Source organism: Beta vulgaris, chromosome 3, assembly GCF_026745355.1.
Source record: "Beta vulgaris subsp. vulgaris cultivar EL10 chromosome 3, EL10.2, whole genome shotgun sequence".
Taxonomy (NCBI): Eukaryota; Viridiplantae; Streptophyta; class Magnoliopsida; order Caryophyllales; family Amaranthaceae; genus Beta; species Beta vulgaris.
Genome location: NC_079204.1, coordinates 21,149,766 through 21,172,518, shown reverse-complemented (window position 1 = coordinate 21,172,518; position 22,753 = coordinate 21,149,766). Strand labels below are relative to the sequence as shown.

Sequence of the window (22,753 nt, the reverse complement as noted above, 5' to 3'; positions counted from 1 at the left end):
CTTTGTTGGAAACATGGTTGGTTGGGAGTAGTTTGTGTATGGAGGTTGAGATTGGTTATTTTTGCGAAAGAAATTTGTATGATTCTTCCAACCTGGGTTATATGTGTTTGAGTATGGGTTGTTTTATGGTCTTGCGTTTGTGTTTAGGAGGGCATTAACTTGCTCAGTTATCGCTCCCATGGTGTTGTATTGACACTCATTCAGTGAGTGACCTTGCACTTCACAAAAACAGATGCTATTGATCCGCTACTCAATTGGTCAACCTTAACAGCCAAAACCTACATAGTGTTAGATAAAGTAGCAATAGCATCAACCTCATACTTACCTCCCCTTCTAGGGGCTCCACGAGACATACTCCAATCATTCAAATAATTGTTGGCAGCCATATCATCCAACAATGTCTTCGCAGCTTCAGGAGTTTTGGCGATAAAAGTACCGCCAAATGCGGCATCAATACAACTTCGAACATCATGCTTCAGACTATTGTAAAATGTCTGAATCAATAGCCACTCAGAATTGCCATGTTGTGGACATTGTCTTTGCAAAGCCTTGTATCTTTGCCATGCCTCATAGAGAGACTCCAATTCATGTTGTTGATAATCAAATATCTCATTTCTAAACTTTGAAGTTATCATAGGAGGGAAGAACTTGTAGAGAAAGGCCTTTTTTAGTTTTGGCCATGTGGCGATCTTCCTCACTTCTTCTTCTTTCAACCATTCCTTTGTTTCGTCCCTAAGAAAAAAAGGAAAATCATAATATCGAATCAGACCATCACAAACATTTGTTAGTTTCAAAGTATTACGCTTCTCTAGGAAGTTTAAGAGTCCTGTGAGATCGATGAACTAAATGAATTGTGGCTTGAGTTCAAAATGTGTAGTTGTAGTTGGTCTGGTAATGGTGGTGGTAGTCTCTCGTGCATAATATACTCCCGTAGAGACTTTGATGGTGCTTCGTCTCCCAAAATTGATTCTTGTTGTTGTTTTCTTTTTTGACCTCCTAATCTCCTTGTTGTAGCTTCGATCTCGCGATCAAGAGTAATTAGATCTTGTGAACCCTTGCTACGAGTGCGCATGCAACAAAAATACTGAAAGAAAAGAGATCAGACAAGAAATAGATTAATAATGATCGAACAAAAATAAGTTTAGCTAAAGAAATCAAAGATAAACTAATCTAATATCGTTAGTCCCCGGCAACGGCGCCAAAATTTAATAGGCGTGTCGCACACCTAACAAAAATATTTCCTAACTAATCTCCTAACTGTGTAGCATGGTAAGTCAAGGTCGAATCCATAAAGACAAACAGTGTCAAACACTAGAAATCTCGACTCAAATTTACTAAAAAAAGTGACAAACAACGGTGAAAAAGATGTTAAATTAATAATAACGCTAAATTATGACAGCCAGTAAAAACACACGAGGTAAAAAAAATCAGTAAAGGCACCTAGAATTAAGTATCCCAACTAGCACGAAAAATACATTAATAATTCCCATCCCAATAAACATAATCAAAGATCCACAAAGCCATCTAGATTGAATTCCCATTGAAAACAAGATATAAGGAATCAATTCAAAATCACCTATCCCTAGTATGATATTGAAAATAAGCACAGTTCAATCAAGCAAGGACAATTAATCACATCAAATTGGAATTATGGGAGGGATTCATGCATTAATCATTGCTAGGGTTCAACTTAATCCTATATTATAAAACTACTCACTAGTAGAATAAATGTTTATTGTTGCGGCGGTTTTGGCCGCACAACAATTAAGGGCGCAGCAATAGGTAATTAACCTATTGATGCATTTTTTACCGCAATAATAGGTCAAGCTATTGCTGCAGTTCCTTGCAAAAACCGCAGCAATAGGTATTTTTTTAATATTAAAAATATAGGTCTATTGCGACGCAGGGCAGGTAAAAAATTTATATTTTTTTTTGGAAATTTAAATACATCGTCATTCTCTCATCCAAGGAGACTATTGCAGCACTGAAGTACAATAACAACACAAAAGTAACTAAACCAAAACCGCCACATATTCAATAAAAATAATATTTTGCAAACCCTAATTACAAAAATATATAAAAAAAAAAATAAGAAAAAAAATTTTTTTTTTAAAAAAAAGAAAATAAATAGAGATATAGAATTACAGAGAATTAATAAATAAAATTAAGAATTAAAGGAAAATGGGAAAATGACATTAGATCTTGAAACCAGGGGCGGATGAACAACGTTGGTGCGGACGACGTTGCTGGAGACGGCGAACGACCTGGTGCGGACGACGTTGGTGGAGACGAAGACGACGAACGATGTTGGTGGAGACGGACGAAGACGGCGAACGACGTTGGTGGAGACAAACACGACGACAAACGACCTGGTGCAAACAAACTCGAGACGAACACCTTAATTATTTGAACGAATGACGTTAGTGCGAATGACTCGAGACGAACGAACGCCTATCATAAGTGGAGAAGAGAAGTGTCCATTACACGTTGTGGTTAAGTAGAGAAGTGACGACGGTTTTTTCGGCGGAAGAGTGGGCGGAAACGAGGACGGAAAAGAGAGAGGAAGAGAGAGAGAGGAGATGAGGGGAGGAGAGGCACTAATGAGATGAAGAGAGATAAGATGAGGAGGGGAGAGGCGTGATACTAATTTCATTTGCTTTAGTTAATTAGATTAGTTCATCATCACTGGTTTTGATTACTTGCTTAATATTAATTAGAGTCGATTTAACTACTTTGAATCAGTTAGTCTCTTGGGATTCGACCCTTACTTGCCCGACTACATTAGTTAGGAGGAATAGTTAGGTTATTTTTATCAGGCATACGACACGCCTTTCAACATCCACTTGGGTGTGTACCCTAGTGCATGGGCAAGAAAAATTTGCTTGGTCCTGCAAAGAGAATATTCTTCAATATCATCATTGCTTCAACCCCAAAGCACTCAAACTCATCTTCTCGCATCCGGAAACGCCAACTAGACCATCAACAAACCATATTAGCTTCTCTTAGTCACAATCAGCTATAAGAACCTGAAAATCCCATAGAAGAATCAAAAGTATCTCAAAATAACACAATGGTTCAAAAGAATGCTCAAATTATGCAATTAGATCTAAGATGCACTAAAAAACTTCATGAAAATGAGACTTAATACCTACCTATATGCAACTAAAAACCGTCTTATCAGGAAGTTAGGGTTATATTCTTTTATAGGGTGTTTGCTCGGAATTATTTCGTCAGATCTCTGGTTTGCGCCATTTTTAGGGTGACATAAGTGAAGGTGGAGATGATCAGGGTGAGGATTTCAGTGGGCTTCTTCATTGTTCTGTCAAAAATGGGGGATGAGAGAAAGAGTGGAGTGGGAGGCCATTGATAAATGAGTTTGAAGGTGTGTGTTAAGGGATTGGGAGTTGAGTTTATTGCTGAAGAAAAGGAATTAACGCCGTTAGCCAATCCGTCAAGTTTAACGACAAAATACAAGTTTAGGGTTATATTCGCGATAGAGGTAAAAATGTTGAGGTTATTTGGAAAAAAGGCCTGCATATCAGGATCATGTGAGATACTAAAATGATATGAAGCATACCAATGACGTGAAAGAGTTTTATAGACATTAAATATATTTAAAAATAACATGAAACACACCAATGATGACATGAAATAACAGATATATATTAGTTCGCACATGTAAGATTTTGTTACGTAATCAGCCCGTTTGGTTAGTGGTACTAAATGGTAGTAATTATAATGGTTTCTAGTGTAAATTTTTAGGCATTCCCAGTTAACATCCATTATAATGCTACTTTATCCAAGAACGCCTTTTTTTCTTTCTAAAATTTCATTACCATCCATTACCACTTGGGAAGGTGGTATTGAGTGGTAATAACAATTTAGGGTGTGTTCTCTTCAACTGAATATAAATGAACTGAAGTGAACTTAGTGGACATGATTCAACGTATTGGACTTGATTGGAGCTTATTGGACCTGATTGAAACTTATATATTGACCTGATTGAAACTTATTAAACATGATTGGAACTTATTATACCATATTATTGAACTTAATTGATTGAAACTTATTTGACCTTAGTTAACAAAAAAATTGATGAGTAATAACATAAATATTACCCATAACATAAATATTATCCCTCAGAATTTATTATAACATTAATAGTCAATAAAATTTATCTATAGAAAATAGTAATTATTAGTTATCTCTTATGATTAACATCTTAACAAAAACAATACTCCCTCCGCTTCATTTTAATTGTTATACTTACACTTTTCACGCATGTCAATGCAAAACTTTGGCGATATATATCTCTAGTTTTGTATTTGTAAAAATTATAAAAAGTACATATTAATACATACTAAGACAAATCTAACAAGATCCTACATGACTATGTTTATATTCACATATAAATCACAAACGAGGGTCAAAGTGCAATTTGTGAATAGTGTAAAATGTCAAAGTGTAACAATTAAAATGAAACGGAGGGAGTACTATTTATATGCTTGCCTATACTCAACTTTCACCACTAATATATCTAATAGTGTTGCTTTGATTTCATAAAGCACTAGTAAGAAATCAATTAGATAGTAACATTTATATATATATATATCTTTCATTGTTTTTAGTAATCAAAACATGTTATATCTAGTTATTTAAAGACGAATCATTGCAAAATATGAAGTAGAATTTTGATGATTATTATTGTTAACCTTATTTGACCATGATTATAATATTTTTTGATAATGACATAATCAATTAATAGTAATATGAGTAATAAAAGACTCCCTCTGTTTCATTTTAATTGTTACACTTTGATATTTTTTACTAGTCACGCATTTCACTTTGACCATCATTTGTGATTTATACGCGGACGAAAACATGGTCATGTGAAATCTTCTTATATTCATCATAACATGTATTTTATTAATATGTACTTTTATAATTTTTGCAAATACAAAACTAAAGATATATGTCCTCAAAGTCATTGGCATGCGTGAAAAGTATAAGTGTTTAGATTAAAATGAAACGGATGGAGTAATAGATAATAATGCATATATAATAGTATATAGTCATACTGGTACTTGAATTCAAAAATTTAATAATATATCAGTTAATACTTAACAGTAATATAAATAATAAAAATATAGACAATATTATTACAAATTAAATATAATACTATATACTCCAACGTCCAAGAATACTCTTTACACTTTGTTTTTTTATCTGTCCCAGAATACTCTTTAAGCTTCTATTTTGGGATATGACCGACTATAATTTTAATCATTCTACCTTTTTAGCTATTGGCCAACACTCTTTCTTCTTCAAATAAAATAATACCACTCTTATTACCTATCAACTCTTACCATGACCCACATTCTCTCTCCTTAAAATAAAATAAAATTAATTTTACTAACTACTAACTCCTATCACATCTACTTTTCAATAAAATAATAATTGATAACCAAACAACAACTTATCATCTAAAACTACGCGCCTTGATAAGTGTCAAGAATATTTTGGGACGGAGGGAGTAATAATCATAATGTATAGTACTTAATTTAAATTTGGAAAAATTGATAGGAATAATCCGACCTTTGGCCTGTCTTCCACCAATGGTACCACCTTCATTTGATCCAGCTATAATCCCACCTTTGACATTAATATTCTCTCAATGGTACGTTACCTGAAGGTAACCTGTTGCAGCAGGTAAGTATGTAGCCGTTATGTTTATTTTTATGTTAGCTTTAACTTTTTTATCTTCTCCCTCCTTATTAACCGCCACTCATCTCTTTCACCCTCTTCCTCCTTCATCCTCTCTCTTCCTCACACTCTGCTTCTCAAGCTTTTTTCCTTCTTTTTTTCTTCTTCAAATCTCTTCTTCCTCTGTTCTTATAGCCATGGCAGGAGGTTCATTAAGTGGTTCATCCTCTCATTCTTCACGCAAAAAACCAATCTTGTGTAATCATGGAGCAAGCGCTGTTGTACTTACTTGTAAGAAGCAAGGTCCAACTTTTGGGTAGAAATTTTATCGATGCTCAAAATGGAATGTAAGTAGTGTTACATATTGAGCTTAAATTTCCTAATTATTGTTAGTTACAAAAACTTAAATTTCCTGATTATTGTTAGTTTAACATCCACTTTTTTCCGTTTTATTTAGGGGGACAAAGATTGCCATTTTTTCAAGTGGGTTTGTGATGTGGTTGAGGAGGAGGATATTTTCAGTGAGATAAGGGATTTATTTTGGACAAAGATACTACCGTTATTGAGCTTGAAGTTGAGAAGAAGTTTTTGGAAGATAAACTAATCAGAATGAAGAAGGAAAACACATGAGCTTGAAGTGGAAAACAAAAGATTATCATCCAACATTTGTCTATTACGTGTTCGACCAATGTTAGATAATAATAGGGAGAAAGATTTTCAAATGGCTATGGTTATTTCTTGGATTTTGTTTGGTATTATTATCTACATGTTGAAGTGAATTGATGTAGGTGCTATGTTAAGGTTTGGAATGTACTTTACGCTTTATCATGAATTGTATTATTTGGAAGTATTAATGAATGTTCGTGTTCGGATTTGATTAACTAAATAACATTGCTAGTAGCTTCATTTGAAGGAGAAATGTTAACAACATTTGGGAAATGCAACGCAAAAATGTTTGAAGTTGAGAATTTCTTACACATAATTCAAAACGAACACCATTGTATTGTGTTCAATATTGAACCAACGGTTCACAAAAGGTACCAAATTGTTCAACAAGAATAATAACCATAATCTATTACAAAACATCGATCCAATGTTCAACGATAACACAAACCATAATCTTATAAAAAAAACGACCAAATTGTTCGTTGAGATCCTACACAAAGTACTATAAAAATCATTGTTGCATGGAGAAATTCTGATTTCCCACGGAAGTAGTCGATGTTGATGCTTGACTTGAAATAATTCTCGGACCTCGTGACCCAGGCTCCTGAAAGCCAATATAATAGATAAGTTAGTAAATCGAACTTTTACATAATGATCATTAGGAGGCAAAATTATTTCTAAGAACAATTACATTGGTGAAGGTTGATCCATCATTCATTATCAAGACACCAAATCCAGTTGGAATCTGTTAAGAAACAAAACAATCGTACATCAATGTTCGTTAAAAAATTAAAACCAAACTATAACAACAAGTATAAAAACTGACATTGTTCCTTCCTCTTCCTCGACCTCGACCTCGACCTGTACCTCGACCCGTTGCAGCAACAGCACCACTGGCAATACCTTCAGCACCACCGCTGGCAATACCTTCAGCACCACCAGCAGCTTCACCCTCCCACCAGCAACTGCACCTCTACCACCACCAGCTCTACCTCTGCCACCCCTTGATCCTCTACCTCCTCTTATCATTCTGCCACCCCTTCCAAGTGTTGTGGGTTGTGCAGATGTTGTGAAGTGGCTAGCTTGTTGTGTAGTTGCTTGTTCTGTGGTTGCTCGTTGTTGTTGACAATCAGCCCTAGGCCTTCCCCTTGGTCTCTTGCTCTGACTTACTCCCACACTCACAGCAGAATCTCTATTTGAACACCTCCTTTTATTATGACCCTTAGTTTTACATATGGTACATGTCATCTTAATACCATGCCTACTCATCTTCCCAGAGTATTTTGGATCTTCAAAAGGGTACTTAATTATGTTTTTCCTAGGCCTACCATGTCCAATTTTAATAGGGGGGTCTAGTGGAAGTGAAACCCTTGGCTAATGTCTCTCACCCTCACATGGTGTGAATGGAACCTGCATATGCCTTGAGATACACCTCTCTTTTGTAGCATTCATGGACAAACTCCTCTGCTTCTTTGTGACTGAAAAAAATGGCAGCAACAGCATGACAACAAGGGTAACCACACATATCCAATCTCCTACCTGTGCATGTTCTTGCCTCTAAATCAACTATTAAACTGTCCAGTTGGTGATTCACTTGGAATAGAGTTTCAGTAGATGGTAGCACATCACAAAAAGTAGCCTTGATTTTTTCCTTTTCAAGCTTTGTTTTGATTCTAGGGCAAATGAGGGAAGCAGACTTCTCCGTTTCTTGCCTTTTTTTTTAACCAATCTTTGCATCAAATATCCCCTAATATCCTCTAGCATATAGATGACATGTTTTGTCCTAGCATTTATGATCCAACCATTGAAAGTTTATGCTAGATTGCTAGTAACTATGTCAGCTTTAGTGCTAGTGCTCATAAATGCCCTACAAAACAGTTTGGTATTGTATGCTTTGAAACTCTGCGCAGCCTCATCACTCACTTTGGCTGGATTATCTAATGCATCATTATAATCTGCCTCATTGTATGCCTTTACTATAGTCCAAAACAATAGTTTCATCTCATCCCTCCTTTAACTTTTACGCCACATAGCAAAAATGTGCCTAGCACAATGCCTATGTTTAGCTTGGGAACACTAATGCAACACCATTTATGATAGACTGATAAATAAACATGCCAAAAAACAGAAAACATAAATCAGATCCATCATTCATTATTGATTAGATGTTGATGCTTGACTAATTAGTTAATTAGTTACTTAGTTTGATGATAAATCAGAACATATTGTAATATAGACAACATACTTATCTACTGTGACAGTAAATAAAAAACAGAAATTAGTTCATACCTTATGCTCATCACTCACAATTGCTAGGCCATCACCATCTCCAAGTGCCAAACTCCTTTGCAGCTGTCTGAAGAACCACTCCCAGCTAAGGTTGTTTTCACCTTCCACAATAGCCCAAGCTATTGGATACATCTGATCATTTCCATCCCTTCCGACAGCTGACATCAATTTGCCCCCAAGAAAAGTCTTCAAAAAACAAGTATCAACACAAAATATCTTCCTACATCCTTTCTTCCATCCCTTTTGCAGACCCTCAAAACACACATATAACCTCTGAAAAACATGAGGTTGTTTCTCCACACTTGGATAAGTTTACAACTCCAAATGAGTTCCTGGACTAAAAGCTTTTACAGCTTCTAAATACCTCCCAATTTTAAGATAGTGCTCTTGCATAGAGCCATGAAGAAGCTTATGTGCAAGGTACTTAACCTTGTATGCAACATCCCTTTTAATCATAATCCTATATGCTCTCCTAACAGTTTCTACAATTTCCTTAGCAGGCCAATGTTGTCTACTCTTGAATACCTCTAAAAATTATTGTGCCAACCAACTTGACTTTAGTTGGTGATTCCTCTCCATTGTCCTATTACAACTATGCTCATTTTTAACCATTTTCACCAAGTATGTTGCTCTCCTAGTATCCCAAGAAGCATATAGCTTAAATGGACATCCATCTACACAAACCACTCCAAGTCTTTCTAGCCTATTTTTTGTTACTTGAAATATACCTTAAATTTATGCCTTGAAGTATACCATACTTTGAAACAGCTTTCCTAAATGCAGCCCTACTAGGAAATCTTTGACCTACTTGCCAATTGAATTTGTAAAAATCAGCATCTTCACTAACCAACATTCCCCTAACAGTTCTCCTTTCATCCTCAGTTCTTTCATCACCACTTTCTGGTGGTGTATGGATGTCATCATATGTACCTTCAGCATCACTACCAACCTCCCTGTGTTCACCTCCCCTTACTACCTCACTACTGCACCCTAACCTCCCCTCTGCAGCCTTTTCCTGTAATTGTTTAGCTATCTGCTCTAACTTAGAATTTGTTCCCCTAACTTTGTTCAAAGCCTCTGTGTACTCCTCATCACTGTTTTCATCATCTTCAAATTCAAATTCACCTTCTCCTTCTTCATCCAATCCAACCTCTGTATCCTTCTCCAATTCTTTTTCATCTAAATCTTCATCACTACCCCCACCCTCTGATGGTTCATACTTATCTTCACCATCTTCACCATCTTCCTCTAAATCTGAAAGCCCTTGCTCAGCAGAGAAATCATCCCAATTGAGAATTTCATCACTCCTATGATCTAACCACTCATAGTCATCTGGAACTTTGCTTGTTATGAAAGTGGATTTTTTTATTGACTGAGAAGGGGCAGATTTAGGGTTATCGGTTGTTTAAGTTTGTTGCACAGGTTTTTTTTGGTTTCTTTTGGTTTTCTGATTGTTGTGTTGGTTGGGATGGTGTAGGTGTAGGTTGATATGGGTGGGTTGAGATAAAGGTTTCAATTGGGGGAGGTATTTGTACTTTAAAAGGTGATGATGTGGAAGAATCTTTTGGAAAGCTATACTCTCTCTACCAAACTGATGCATCAGGTAGTAATTCAACACTAGCTCCACGTGGACGCCTTCTAGGTGGATCCCTCCTCACAGCTAACTTGTCCCTTGACTTTTTGGGTGTTTGACTTGATTTAAGAAGGCTACTGGATTATTGTGTATTAGGCATCTAAGTGTGGGAAATAGGTGTATCAGTTTGTTCAGGATGAATCTCAGTTTGTGAAGTTGGGTTTTCAGTTTGTGAAGTTGGGTTTTCAATGTGGGAAAGCGGGTTTTCAGTTTGTGAAGCTGGTGTTTCAGTTTGGGAAGGTGGGGTTTCAGTTTGTGAAGGTGGGGTTTCATCTTCTTTGGCTGGGTTTTCACTCTCAATTCATGGACCTTCTAATGGTAGTGGAAGGTTAGGCAAAGTTTCAGGATCATCTACACCATGTAACACATACATATCAACACACCTATGCTTCAAAACAAGAGCAATTAGATCTCTAACATTGAAACGAAATGGGAGAGTACCAAGAGTATTAAAGATGGCTAACATGATCATCCTTATTCTAGATGTAGTGTCACCTATTCTACCTAACAAGATCCGTTGGATATGGCTTATATCTTGGTTTAGGATCAAGTGTTACAAGTTTTATTAAAGTACTAATCTTAATTACAACAAAGGAGAGATTCATGGTTTAAAGATTAGTGCTAATGTGATCATGCTAAGCAAAGAAGGAAGAGAAGCTAAGTGAGGAAGCAAGCAGCTGCCCAAGGAGTTAGGGAGGTGTGTGCTTGAGGTGCTTATGTTTAATTAGTGTTAGTTTAGTCCTAAACATGATTTACTTTCACTAATTGTAATAGTTAGCTACTTAGCTCCAAAAATCAGTTTTGTAACATGTTACTTGTAAACCGGTTGTACTCTTACTTAGCCTAGGATGTAATGGTGCCATGTTGGACGTCCAAGGGGTATTTGCAGCAGCCATCATGAGTTTTCTTGAAGGGAGGAGTCTTCACATGAAGGAAAGACTCTCATTGGACCCTTGGTGCAGCTACTTGGAAGCATCACAACCAAGGAAAGCTAGGAGAAGTATTTCGGTTACTTAGGAGATCTCTTGTAGTATTATTGCTTTGTTTAATCTCCTTAGTGTTTTAGACTTAGTTTATTTGTAGTAAGACTTGTAAGCTATGTACTATATATATGTAACTTGGAACATGAATGAAAATCAGATTGCAATGTTGAAAATTGAGCTATGTGCTTATTGAAAAATTGGAGGGTTAAATCCAAAATTTCTTCTTGTGGTTAAGGAGTGAACTTAATCTCAAAACCCTTAAGTTAAGTGAGTGAAGCTTAATTTGAGAGAGAGTTAGGATAATTAGTGAGTGAAGCTAATTAAAATACTCTCAAATCCATCCTAAATCATGTTTAAGGTGAGTGAAGCCTTTAACTTGTTTTAGAACCCTTAAGCAATCATAAGTGAGTAAAGCTTGTGAAAACTTAAGCAAACTACTAGCTTTAAGAGTGGAGATTCTTTTAGCTTATAGTTTATACTATCCTAAACACATTCTTCATTGAGTTGTGTTTATCAAACAATTCTTTTAGTTTTAAGAGCTTTTCTTTCGACTAAAAGTCTATATCCATTGTTCGTTCGTTTTCCGCCGCATTGTGTTATTGGTTCTTCTAAACACACACGTGAGAGGAGTTCAATTTCGCATCAACATCATTATCACCAAAAGTCTGCCTCAACCCATCATCAAGAGTTGTACCAGGTATCAAATAATACACAACATCAATCTTCTTATAACCCCCACATTCCTTTGCTAAATCCTCTAACCAAAACCAACATAATTCATCTTAATTAATCTACAGGAAATGTTCTACCTTGTCCTCCTAAATAAACAGTCCCTTTACTAGTTTTCTTAAATATACCCCCATGCCAAAACCTAAGAGTACCAAGTGTTGATTCCATAGCATATCGGGAAGAGCATGCAAAAAATTCAAACCCATAACCTATTTTAATGAAAGTAACATCAACAGAAATATACATGCAATTAGGGCATATTCAAACACTTTTTAATAAATTCTAGGGCAACACAATAATAAAGATGCAATCTTTAACATAAATTTGGAATTTTAAACAGAGAATTTGAAAATTTACATACCTAACTGAGATGGGGGAGCATTTGATTTTTTCTGGGCACTTTGAATTCCACGAACTTCAACAATGGACCTTGATTGAACAATTGTAGAGAATTTTGGTGAAGATCAGCTTGGGCAACAATGGAGGTTTCGCATTTTTTGGGAGAAGAGGATGTTCAGAGGTTGGGGAGAAGTTGAAAGGACAAAGTGATTTTGGGGGGAAAGTAACTAGCATCCTTTTTATTTACCTATTGAACAGGTTGTAAGTTTTAGGTACCATTGAGAGAATATTGATGTCAAAGGTGGGATTATAGCTGGATTAAATGAAGGTGGTACCATTGGTGAAAGACCGGCCAAAGGTCAGATTATTCTTATCAATTTTTCCTTTAAATTTTAATTCAAATTTATTGATCATTGACTATTTGGATCTTATTGGAACTTAGTGGAACTTATTGCACCTAATTAGAACTTATTGCAGCTGATTGAAACTTATTGGACCTGATTGAAACTTATTGCTCTAAGTGGACGAGATTGAAACTTCTCTGAACTGATCTGATTGGACCTGAAACTTAGGTTATTAAGGTGAAGAGAACACACCCTTAGAAGGAAAACCCATGTTTGACATCAAGTTTCGTTACCATGGATATTAACTTGGAAATATACTCATAAATTTATACCAAAGAACATTAGTATAGTACCACTAATCAAATGGATCGAATAAGCTATAATGTAACATGTTACACCTAAGTCCTAAAACAATCTCTAAATTGAATCTAGCAATAATAAAAGTTGATATGTACTTAGATTGTTTATTTGTCTTCATTAAGAGAAAAAACAACAAATTCCCAAATATTCTAGACACACTATCGTGTGAAAACAATTCAAAGTCACATTTATTCACCTTTTCAAAAACAGGAATTTATTTATTTTTAAAAAAAATTATCCAAGAAATAAGTACTAATTATCCCTCCTAGCCCCACACCACCACAACCGTAGCTTGGGGAAGAAAGTAACACTCAATCAAAAGACAAAACTTTCACAAAGCTCAAAGCAAACACATAATGATATTCATGGCTGTAGTCCAATTGCACGACAAGAAAAACAAAAATTCAACATGAATCCAAGTACTAAATTGCAACTTTTTCCATATCTTCTACTAGGTTTTTGGGGTTGTTCATACTCATCAAACAGAAAAGACTACATTATATTTTTAAAATTTTTACGAACAATACTATTTACCATCACAAAACACACTTCCAAATTCAAAAAGTACCCTTCTTGCTTGCTCTACAATTGGCTAATACAATGATCTCTTAATACATATCCCACTATCTTTTCATAACAAGCTAAACCAAGTAAAATGAAAATGTATCCTCTCTTAAAACCCACTTCTTTCCTCCACCTTTCCCTCCTCCTCCTCACCTTCCTCCACCTCCCATTCCCTTCCTCCTCCGACTGCCGCGCGCAATGCGGCACAACTCCAATCCACTACCCCTTCAGCATCGACGACGGTTGCGGAGCCCCACAGTTCCGCAACATGTTCACATGCAACGCCTCTTCCCTTTCTCTCTTCTTCATCACCCCAAATGGTAACTACAAAGTTCAGTCCATAGATTACAAGTCTCAAACTCTTACAGTTTACGACCCTGACATGTCCACTTGTACTGTTCTTCAACCTCATCATGACCTCCACCTCTCTGACCTTCAGTACGCCATCATCCCCCCTTCTCCTGACACTGTCTTCGCCCTCCTAAACTGCTCCATCGACTCCCCCATTCTCCACCGTTTTAGCTCCCTCTGCTTCGAGTTTACAGGCCATAAATGTGATGAGCTCTACTCTTCCTGCAACTCCTTCCGAGTTTTCACCAATGGGTTGGTTAACCCCGGCATAAGTAACAGCACTGGTCCTGCTGGCTACTTTTATGCCGGGGGAAATAATTTTAATAATAACAACAATACTGGTTTCAGTACTGGTGTTACTGGTAGTAGTAATAATAATAATAATATGGGGGCAGGGGTGCCAGTTGCGGGGAGCGGAGTACCCCCGCCCCCATGTTGTTTTACAGGGTATAGTACATTGAAGGTGATGAGCATGGATATATTGGATTGTACGCATTTTACAAGTTTTTATGAGGTGGATAAGTTGAGAGGTGTAGGGCCTATGGATTGGTCGTATGGTTTGAAATTTAGCTACAGTGTACCGGATATGGGGTGTGAGAGGTGTAGTAAATCTGGTGGAAGTTGTGGGTTTGATGTTGAGACTGAAGCCTTGCTCTGCCTTTGCCCTGATTCCAACAACTCTACAAGACAATGTGGTATGTTATTCTTATTGCTTGCTCTTGTGTCCTAATTTATTTCATTTCTATTGATTTCTGTTCCCAAATTTTACCTTACATTGTTTAAATTTTTTATGAGAATCCTGAGGGGGGTTAGTTTATTAATTGAGATACACACAAATTGTTCCAGTACAAGATTCAAAGGGTATAGCCTATAGGGAGTTAAGTAGTTAAGTATGTGCTGTATGTCATATTGTCATGTAATGTGCAGCTATGTTTCCCTTTTATTCGGATAACTCCCAACTGCGAGACTTAAAACATATAGACGAGCTACTACTCTCAATACAAACTAATGTTACCTGCAGTATTAAAATTGGTAAGAAACTTAATTTGCAACATAATTTTGTTGAATTATTAAAAATATACCATTTTGTCTGTATCAATTCACCTTTCTAGATTGCAGTTCGTTAGAGTTCAACATTAAAGAGTCAACTAGCAGTAAAAAGAAGGGTCAACGTCAGTAAATGGTAAATTTGGCCGGAAATTCATAAAGTGGTTCCTGTTTACAATAGGAAGTATTTTATTATGTCCTTTTTGACAAAAAAAAATTTATTAGGTCCTTCCCTACAAAACTTGTATTTTATTAGGTTCTTTCTGACAAAAAACCCTAATACTTATTGCATTTTACTCGAGTTAAAGAAAAGTAAAGATAAAGGAATGTGAATTCGAGCTAACTAATTGGACAATTGATTTCCAAAATGTGATACTCAACTCCCCTTTATGTGGCAATAAGCATATCAACTCCCATAACAGCATATACCAACTCTGCTGGGCCAAGACCAAATCTCTTCTCTTCAAGTGTTTTAACATCATTATGTTATTCATAGCCTTGAACGTAGGAAAAGAGCTTCGTTGTCTTCTTCTTCCTCCTCATAAATGGTGGTAGGCTGGTAGCAACAATTTCCCTGCCTTTGGACTCTTTCACCATCTTCATTCTCTTTTTGCCTTTTGATATTGCTAAAAAATTGTCCAACCTCTTTACTGTAACGACATTCCAACTCAGAATAGCTAGCTCTTACCCTTTTCTCCTTGTTGTCACGCGTTTTCGCTATAAAAGCTTCATCAGATGATGCATCATCACTCATCAGACATCCGTCATGGAATCTAGAACAAAGACAACCGTAGTATTCATGATAGCTGACTCTTTTTTCCGTACTAACAATTTGAAAAACTAATGACACTATTATACTTCTTAGGCAAAGACACAAGAGTAGTGAAAATTATCTTATCTTCATCTTTGAATATCTCCCCTGTGTTCATTTAGGTGATCAGGAAGCCATTAATATTGAAGCGGGTTTAAACGATCTCTCAGATGCCGTCATTTTTCAGGAAAGTCGGCCACTTTAGATATAGTTCTTGAGAATAGCTTGAATAGAGAGGATAGATGAAAGAGAGTGAAGAGCTAGTTGGAGAGTCATATACCATTTTGTATGCTCTTACATGCCAAAAGACTTCGATTGATAGTCCTGGGCTAATTGCTCCTAGAGCTTCTTCATTTATTTTTTAACTTTCAAAAAAATTGATTTTCTTAAGTTTCAAAAAAATGACTTTAATAAATATAGACGTAGTATTTATAGATGGAGTGATATATGCTCTATTAGTGTATGTTTTGGCTTTAAACGTAGTATTTTGTCTCGGACAATGGCAAATATATTATAATTCACAACTCTCATACTTGATTTTATTAGTTTTTTGTAATATTTTGTCTAGTGTGAAATTGAAAAATAGATGTTATAACATAATAAATTGTTTAGAGAAAACTAATAAGGAGTTAGGAATAGAAAAAACAATTTAAATGGAATTAATTAAGGTAAAAGAATCTTATTACTAAATAAAAGTATTAGATATAATTATTATAAAACTTTATTATGTTTTACTATGAAACATTAAGCATTGAAATTGTAGCGGATTAATGGTTAAACTCTCATATTTCATCTTAAATATCTACACATTGTTAATACTTTTAAATGAGATTATAAATATGTGTATTAGACATTTGAGAAGAGTGTCACATGACACCTTTCTTTTATTAAGCTATTTTCTTTCTATATGTCAAGAACATGTATTGACAATCGAAATTGTAATATCAAGGATGTCTTGTCCTAGTGGTTAAGATTGAGGTATTGTGAACGATAGGTCACAGGTTCGAATCCTCTTCCCATTTTTTATACTTTGTACTGCCTTTCTAACTTATATAGATAAAAAAAACTGTCAAAATTGCAATGGGAAATGTATACCGAAACGTTCAACTCAAATAGAAGTATCAAAGTATGGCATAGAACAATCAACAATAGTCCCTCCATTTTCCTAACTTTGTTCTACACAATTGCTATATCTCAAAAAAAAACACAAAATATATTAAAAGGATACCACAAGTGGGTCCCGCAATTTTGAATAGTAGAGGATTAAAAAGGAATCAAATTTGCCAGATAGAAAATAAAGAAAAACTGTGTAAAAATTAAAAACATATGTATATGGAGAATGGTAGAGAATCACGTGGGATTTCAATGATGGGAGCTCTCACCTTCGGATCTCATGATCGGGAGTTCGATTCTCATTAACCCTAAAATTTAGTGTATTTGTGTGGATATCTGCTTGTGAGTATAAATCCCTATTTTCTAGTATCTGAAAGTTTCCTTATGAGTAAACACAAAAATGGGTGCATCACTCGAATTCAAAGTTAGGGATCTTAGAGCACTACAGTGTATACTTTTCTTGTTTCGGTACATGTAATTCTTTTAACTTTCACAATTTCAAACGAACTTCTCTTAGGCCATTAACATCCATAATTTTCAATTGGTAAAACTTATAACAATTTCTATATTTGGGAAGTGCATAATAAGAGTAATCCTACAAGATCATACTTAATATTTTCTCTATTTTTCACACCTGCAATATTTCTCGAAAAGTCTCTATTACTCATAACATTGACAATTTTCACAATATATCATCTCTTCTCTCCTAGCATATGAGGTGTTTTTTTTCTCTCTCAATTTTTTTTCTTTCTTTCGTACTTATACGCATTTAAATGTTGCGAGTGTTAAAAATAAAGGTGGTAACCTTTTTAATTTTATATATAATGAAAAAAGTTACAAATAAAGTTAATATCGCAAGATCCGTGTCGTTTGAGAATCAAAACCTGACCATATAGTGCGGGCGACAGTGGTCGCCTGAACGTGTTAGGGTTTGAATTGAAGAATGTGGAATTTGCATTGGTAGTTCTTTCTCTCTCCTCTCGTCGTGTGACAACATAGCAGAACAACTGATGTTCGCCTGTCAAACGAGGTGGTGATCTCGACCTCCTCATTTCTGCTTCCATTTTCTTCCTCGTCTTCTTATGCCACCAAATCGCCAACCAAAATGACGATGTTAATGATAACTGGACGCGTCTTTCTGGGAGAAGAGATAGTGAAGGTGGAGGCAGTGGTTGTGGGGACGTGGATAGTTGGGGAGGGATCGCGAAGGTGGCAATTTGATGTGGAGGGGAGGGGAGGAGGAGAAAGGGAGGTAGAGGAGAGGGGAAGGGGGGAGTTTAGGGAGGTGAATTGTTTTTGATGAATGACATAGGACATGTTTGGCAAAACTAGCGATTTTAGTAGCTGTTAGCGGTTGAAGTAGTTGTAGTTGTTGGAGATAGCTGCTAGCTGTCTACTAGTAGCTGTTAGCGATCATCAATTAAATTAGTTGTTTAATTAGAAGTGTTTGGCAAAAGTAGTTGTTGAAATTGATAAAGATAAAAAATGACATTTATTCTAGTATGAAATGAACTACAACAATTTTAAATGTTCGTTCAATAGTTAAATTCAATATTTATTTTTTCAAAGAAGTTACATTAAAAGGAGTATACGACTTTTTAACTGCTCAAAGAAATGTATAAATAAGAAAATATTCAACCATCAAAAAATTTATATTACCAATTTTATAAAATACTTGTAAAATATCTTATCTTTAAATTAAATATTTAAATTACATCTTTGCTATTGTAAAAAAAAACATTGAATTGCCATAAAATAAAACAATTAGGGCATGTTTGGCAAAACTAGCGGTTTTAGTAGCTGTTAGTAGTTGCAGTAGCTGTAGCTGTTGGGGGGTAGCTGCTAGCTGTCTACTAGTAGCTGTTAGCGATCATCGATTAAATTAGTTGTTTAATTAGAAGTGTTTGGCAAAAGTAGCTATTGAAATTGATAAAGATAAAAAATGACATTTATTCTAATATAAAATGAACTACAACAATTTTATATGTTCGTTCAATAGTTATATTCAATATTTATTTTTTCAAAGAAGTTACACAAAAAGGAGTATACGACTTTTTAGCTGCTCAAAGAAATGTATAAATCTAAGAAAATATTCAACCCTCGAAAAATTTATATTAGCAACAATTTTACTAAAATACTTGTAAAATATCTTATCTTTAAAATAATTATTTAAATTACATCTCTGCTATTGTAAAATAAACATTGAATTGCCATAAAATAAAACAATTAATAAAAAATAAAAGGAAAAAGAAATAAAAAAACATTAGTTAATAATTCTACCTTATGCTATTATATAGTGTTTATTTGCTAGACCGCTACCTCTAAATCTCAAACGTTACTTGTAGTAGCATTCCACAATCGCTACTCATAATCTACTCCAACTTAGCATTTTAATCTTGTCAAACCGCTACCTCAAACGCTAGTGCCATACAGGGTCTATACACGATACAAATTTCGTATCAAAAGACACAAAGGTTAGTAATATGATATCATTCTCTTAAAATGATATCAATTTATGTAATAATGATTAATGATATGGTCTATAAAGAATTGACATATGAAAATAAAATAGGGGAAAATGTTATAAGTTTGCTAAAAAAAAGACATAAAAATGAGTAAAATAAATAAATAAATAAATCAGTATTAGTGATATGGCTCATAAGAAGATGACAAATAATAATAAAATACGGGAAAATGACATGAAAGAACTCTAAAATGGCATAAGTTTGCTGCAAAATGTCATAGAGCCAACAATAATGGCATGAAATAGCTTTATAAATGACATGAAATAAATTTTTAAAAAATGACATTATACAACTCCAAAATGATAGGAAATACTTTAAAAATGAGTCATAATTATATGAATTAGTTCAAAAATGCAAAATATTGTTACACAATAAGTTATGGTATAACATGCTTAGGACCACAACTAGGATGTTGTGGGCCCTGTGCATATTCTTGAAAAGAGACCATTAAATCTCCATCCTTTTTTTTTCAAGAAGATGATTCTATTAACATAAAAAATTTCACTAGATTAGAAATTACATGATATATCTAATAGGAAAAATCCTAGATATTCACTTCAAAATGTAGTGTTAATAGACTAATTAATTAAGATATGAATTTTGAAAATATTTATACTTCCTCCGTTTTTTTTACATGTTACACTTTTCAAATCACAGACTCTTAGGCAATTTTTGGAGAGGAGAGAGATAGAGAGAAAGAAAACAAACGGGTCTCATGTGAACATGTGATAGAAGAGAGATAGAGAGAAGTTATTACTGAAAATAAAAATGTAACATCTAATTTGAAACTTTCTAAAATAGAAAGTATAACATGTAAAAAAAAAAAAAAAACCAGAGGAAGTATAAAAATTGAAAAAGGTGAAGTATTAATGGCTATGATGGAAATTGATGAGGGAAGATGAAAATATGAGGCTGATGAAAAAGTGGCTACAAGTCAAGGTGAGGGAAAAGATAAATTTTGAAAAGTTGTGACTCCTCCCAAAAAAGACATTACTAAGTTTTGACCTCTTAATCTTTGACATTTAGGTATTTTAAATTACCATTGGTGCAAATTAATCGTGCTGCTTCTAAATTATAACAACTAGTTTTTATATGCACGCGATGCGTGCGAAGATATGTAGAAAATTAATTTCTTTTAGGAAATGAAGAAAATTAAATTAATTATTAATTATTTCTAATAAATTAGGAATATTTGAATTATTGATGGTTTTCTTTTTGTAATATTTTTTTATTTTTTAAATTAATTAGGTGTTTTATTTTTTCATTAAAAGTAAGTAGTTAGAATAGGGATGTTATGAGGATAAAATGGGATTTTTAATATTTTGGTGTCTTACCCCACTTCCCATATAGAATAGAGATAAGAATACACAAAAATAATTTTAAAACATTTTGAGATGCTCTGCAAACATTAATGGTAAAAATAATATTATCAAAATATTTTTTTAAAAAATATGTGCATTGCACGAGTTCTAAAACTAGTAGCTAGTTTTTAAACCCGGGCTTTAAAATTTTCATTTATCAATATTGGACTTTAAAATGATAACACAAAAAATACAACTTGGTCTAGTGGTTAAAACTTTAGTATATGAACTTGAGGTTATGGGATCAAAACCTATTTCTAATTTTTTTTTATCATATATAGATTACATGAACTAAAACTCCTTTAAGGAAAGCGTCACTTAACATTTCTTGCTTTGGAACGACTTTTAATATATTTATATAGATAGATTATTAGTTCCAGAATTCTTGCTCACAGGTTTGATTAATATTAATTGATGTTGATATTATTTGTGATATTCGAAACTCACCTATAGGATCTCAATAACACCATCTACCTGTCAAAAAAATAATAATTTGATACCAGCATGCATTCATACTTTAACAAGTTCTTTGGTTATGTAGGAAGCGATACGGATGATGGTATACGTGGGGTACCATCAATCATACTTGAAGCTTTAACTATGTGCTTGGGGTTCCTCATTCTCCTTAGTTGAGTGTTAAATGTTGCTGCCCATGAAAAACAAACAACGCAATATGCAGTTGAGCAGTCAGCACTAGTAAAAGCTGAATACAAGCTGACGGTTTAGTTGTAAGCGATTTTTTCCCCTAATTCATGACTGATCTTTCATGGAAGTGACAGTAGTCAATTAGTCACGTCTTCACCTTTCAGATGCTTTGAAAATGTTGTTGTCTATTGTAAATTATTCAATCCTACGTGATTATGATGGAAATTTTCAAGATACCCCGACTTAAATAGTCATGGAAGGATGGGACATTATCGATGGAAATTATACCGTACTTCTGGGTGTATATAGCTCTATGTACATCCAAGGTTAAATAAGTGTGTATCTTTTAAATGAGTATGTATCTGTCATTCTGTCTATCTGATCAAATGAGTTTTGTATATTTTTCAATAAGTATCATGTTGGAAACTTGGCACTTGAATAATAATACAATATAAATTTGAAGTAAGAAAATAATAAAATGGAGCCATAATACTTCTATTATATCAATAGCTTATGTAACATCCCGATAATTCTCTCTTTTCAGAAATACCTTTAAAATAATAAAATGGAGCCATAATACTTCTATTAAGTTTTTCGAGAATGATAGGATCTAAATATGACCCGAACGTAATAGAATCAAATTTGAATTTCAACCACAATTTAAAGTAACCTAACCCAAGATAATCTGGAACGATTTTGTTCCAAGCCGAACTTGATTATAACCCGATTTCAAAATGATATGATCACAAATTACAAAAATCCAACTTGATAAGTACGTATCCAAGTTTCAACCAATATTGAAAGTGACTCTACCTAAGATGACCAAATTGATTCTGCCATTCTGGTTCGACTCGAATCAACCAAATCCGAAATAAATTGGTCTTTGTTTCTGTCTAGAAATTAAGGGTTCTGATTCCTTTGCTTAGGGAATACCGGGTCAGATTCGAATGTCCTGAGTCCAAAGTCCGTACGCCGGAATCCTGCAAAAGTAATGGTTAGACTGCCCCGGGGGTTGTTCCGGGATCGCTCTCACGCTCAAGTCAGTGATCAAGCTTAGAGAGATAAAGTCTAGAGAGAGATGCTCTGGTTTGTTAGGTAAGAATTCAATACCTTCTCATTGATGAGGGGGTTGAGTATTTATAGTGCTGGGGACATCCCAACTGTAGGCCAGCTGGAAGGCATTGATCACAGGTGGGTCCCACTGGAGGTTTAAGGCTTTTATTGGGCTGGATTATCCGTGGTAAGCCCAACCCAGGAAATAAGCCCAAACAATTAGCCCCACGCCAGGAA

General features: G+C 34.7%; 1 protein-coding gene and 1 non-coding gene across 2 annotated transcripts; both read left to right on the top strand.

Moving 5' to 3' along the window:
* The first annotated feature begins 516 nt into the window (after positions 1-516).
* Positions 517-623, top strand: LOC125496126 (small nucleolar RNA R71). Its single transcript, XR_007272827.1, has one exon. It is a non-coding gene; the product is annotated as a small nucleolar RNA R71 (small nucleolar RNA).
* A 12,929-nt stretch (positions 624-13,552) lies between these two features.
* On the top strand, positions 13,553-21,817 carry LOC104884627 (hypothetical protein). The gene is made up of 2 exons (XM_010669311.4): positions 13,553-14,656; positions 21,360-21,817. The coding sequence occupies exons 1-2, from the start codon at positions 13,702-13,704 to the stop codon at positions 21,449-21,451; spliced, it is 1,047 nt and encodes a 348-aa protein (XP_010667613.2). The 5' UTR covers positions 13,553-13,701; the 3' UTR covers positions 21,452-21,817.
* Positions 21,818-22,753: the final 936 nt, after the last annotated feature.

Coding starts and splice junctions, on each gene's coding strand:
- LOC104884627 (XM_010669311.4), top strand. CDS start 13,702: ATGAAAATGTATCCTCTCTTAAAACCCACTTCTTTCCTCCACCTTTCC. Junction 14,657..21,359: donor CAACTCTACAAGACAATGTG/GTATGTTATTCT, acceptor TTGGTTATGTAG/GAAGCGATACGGATGATGGT.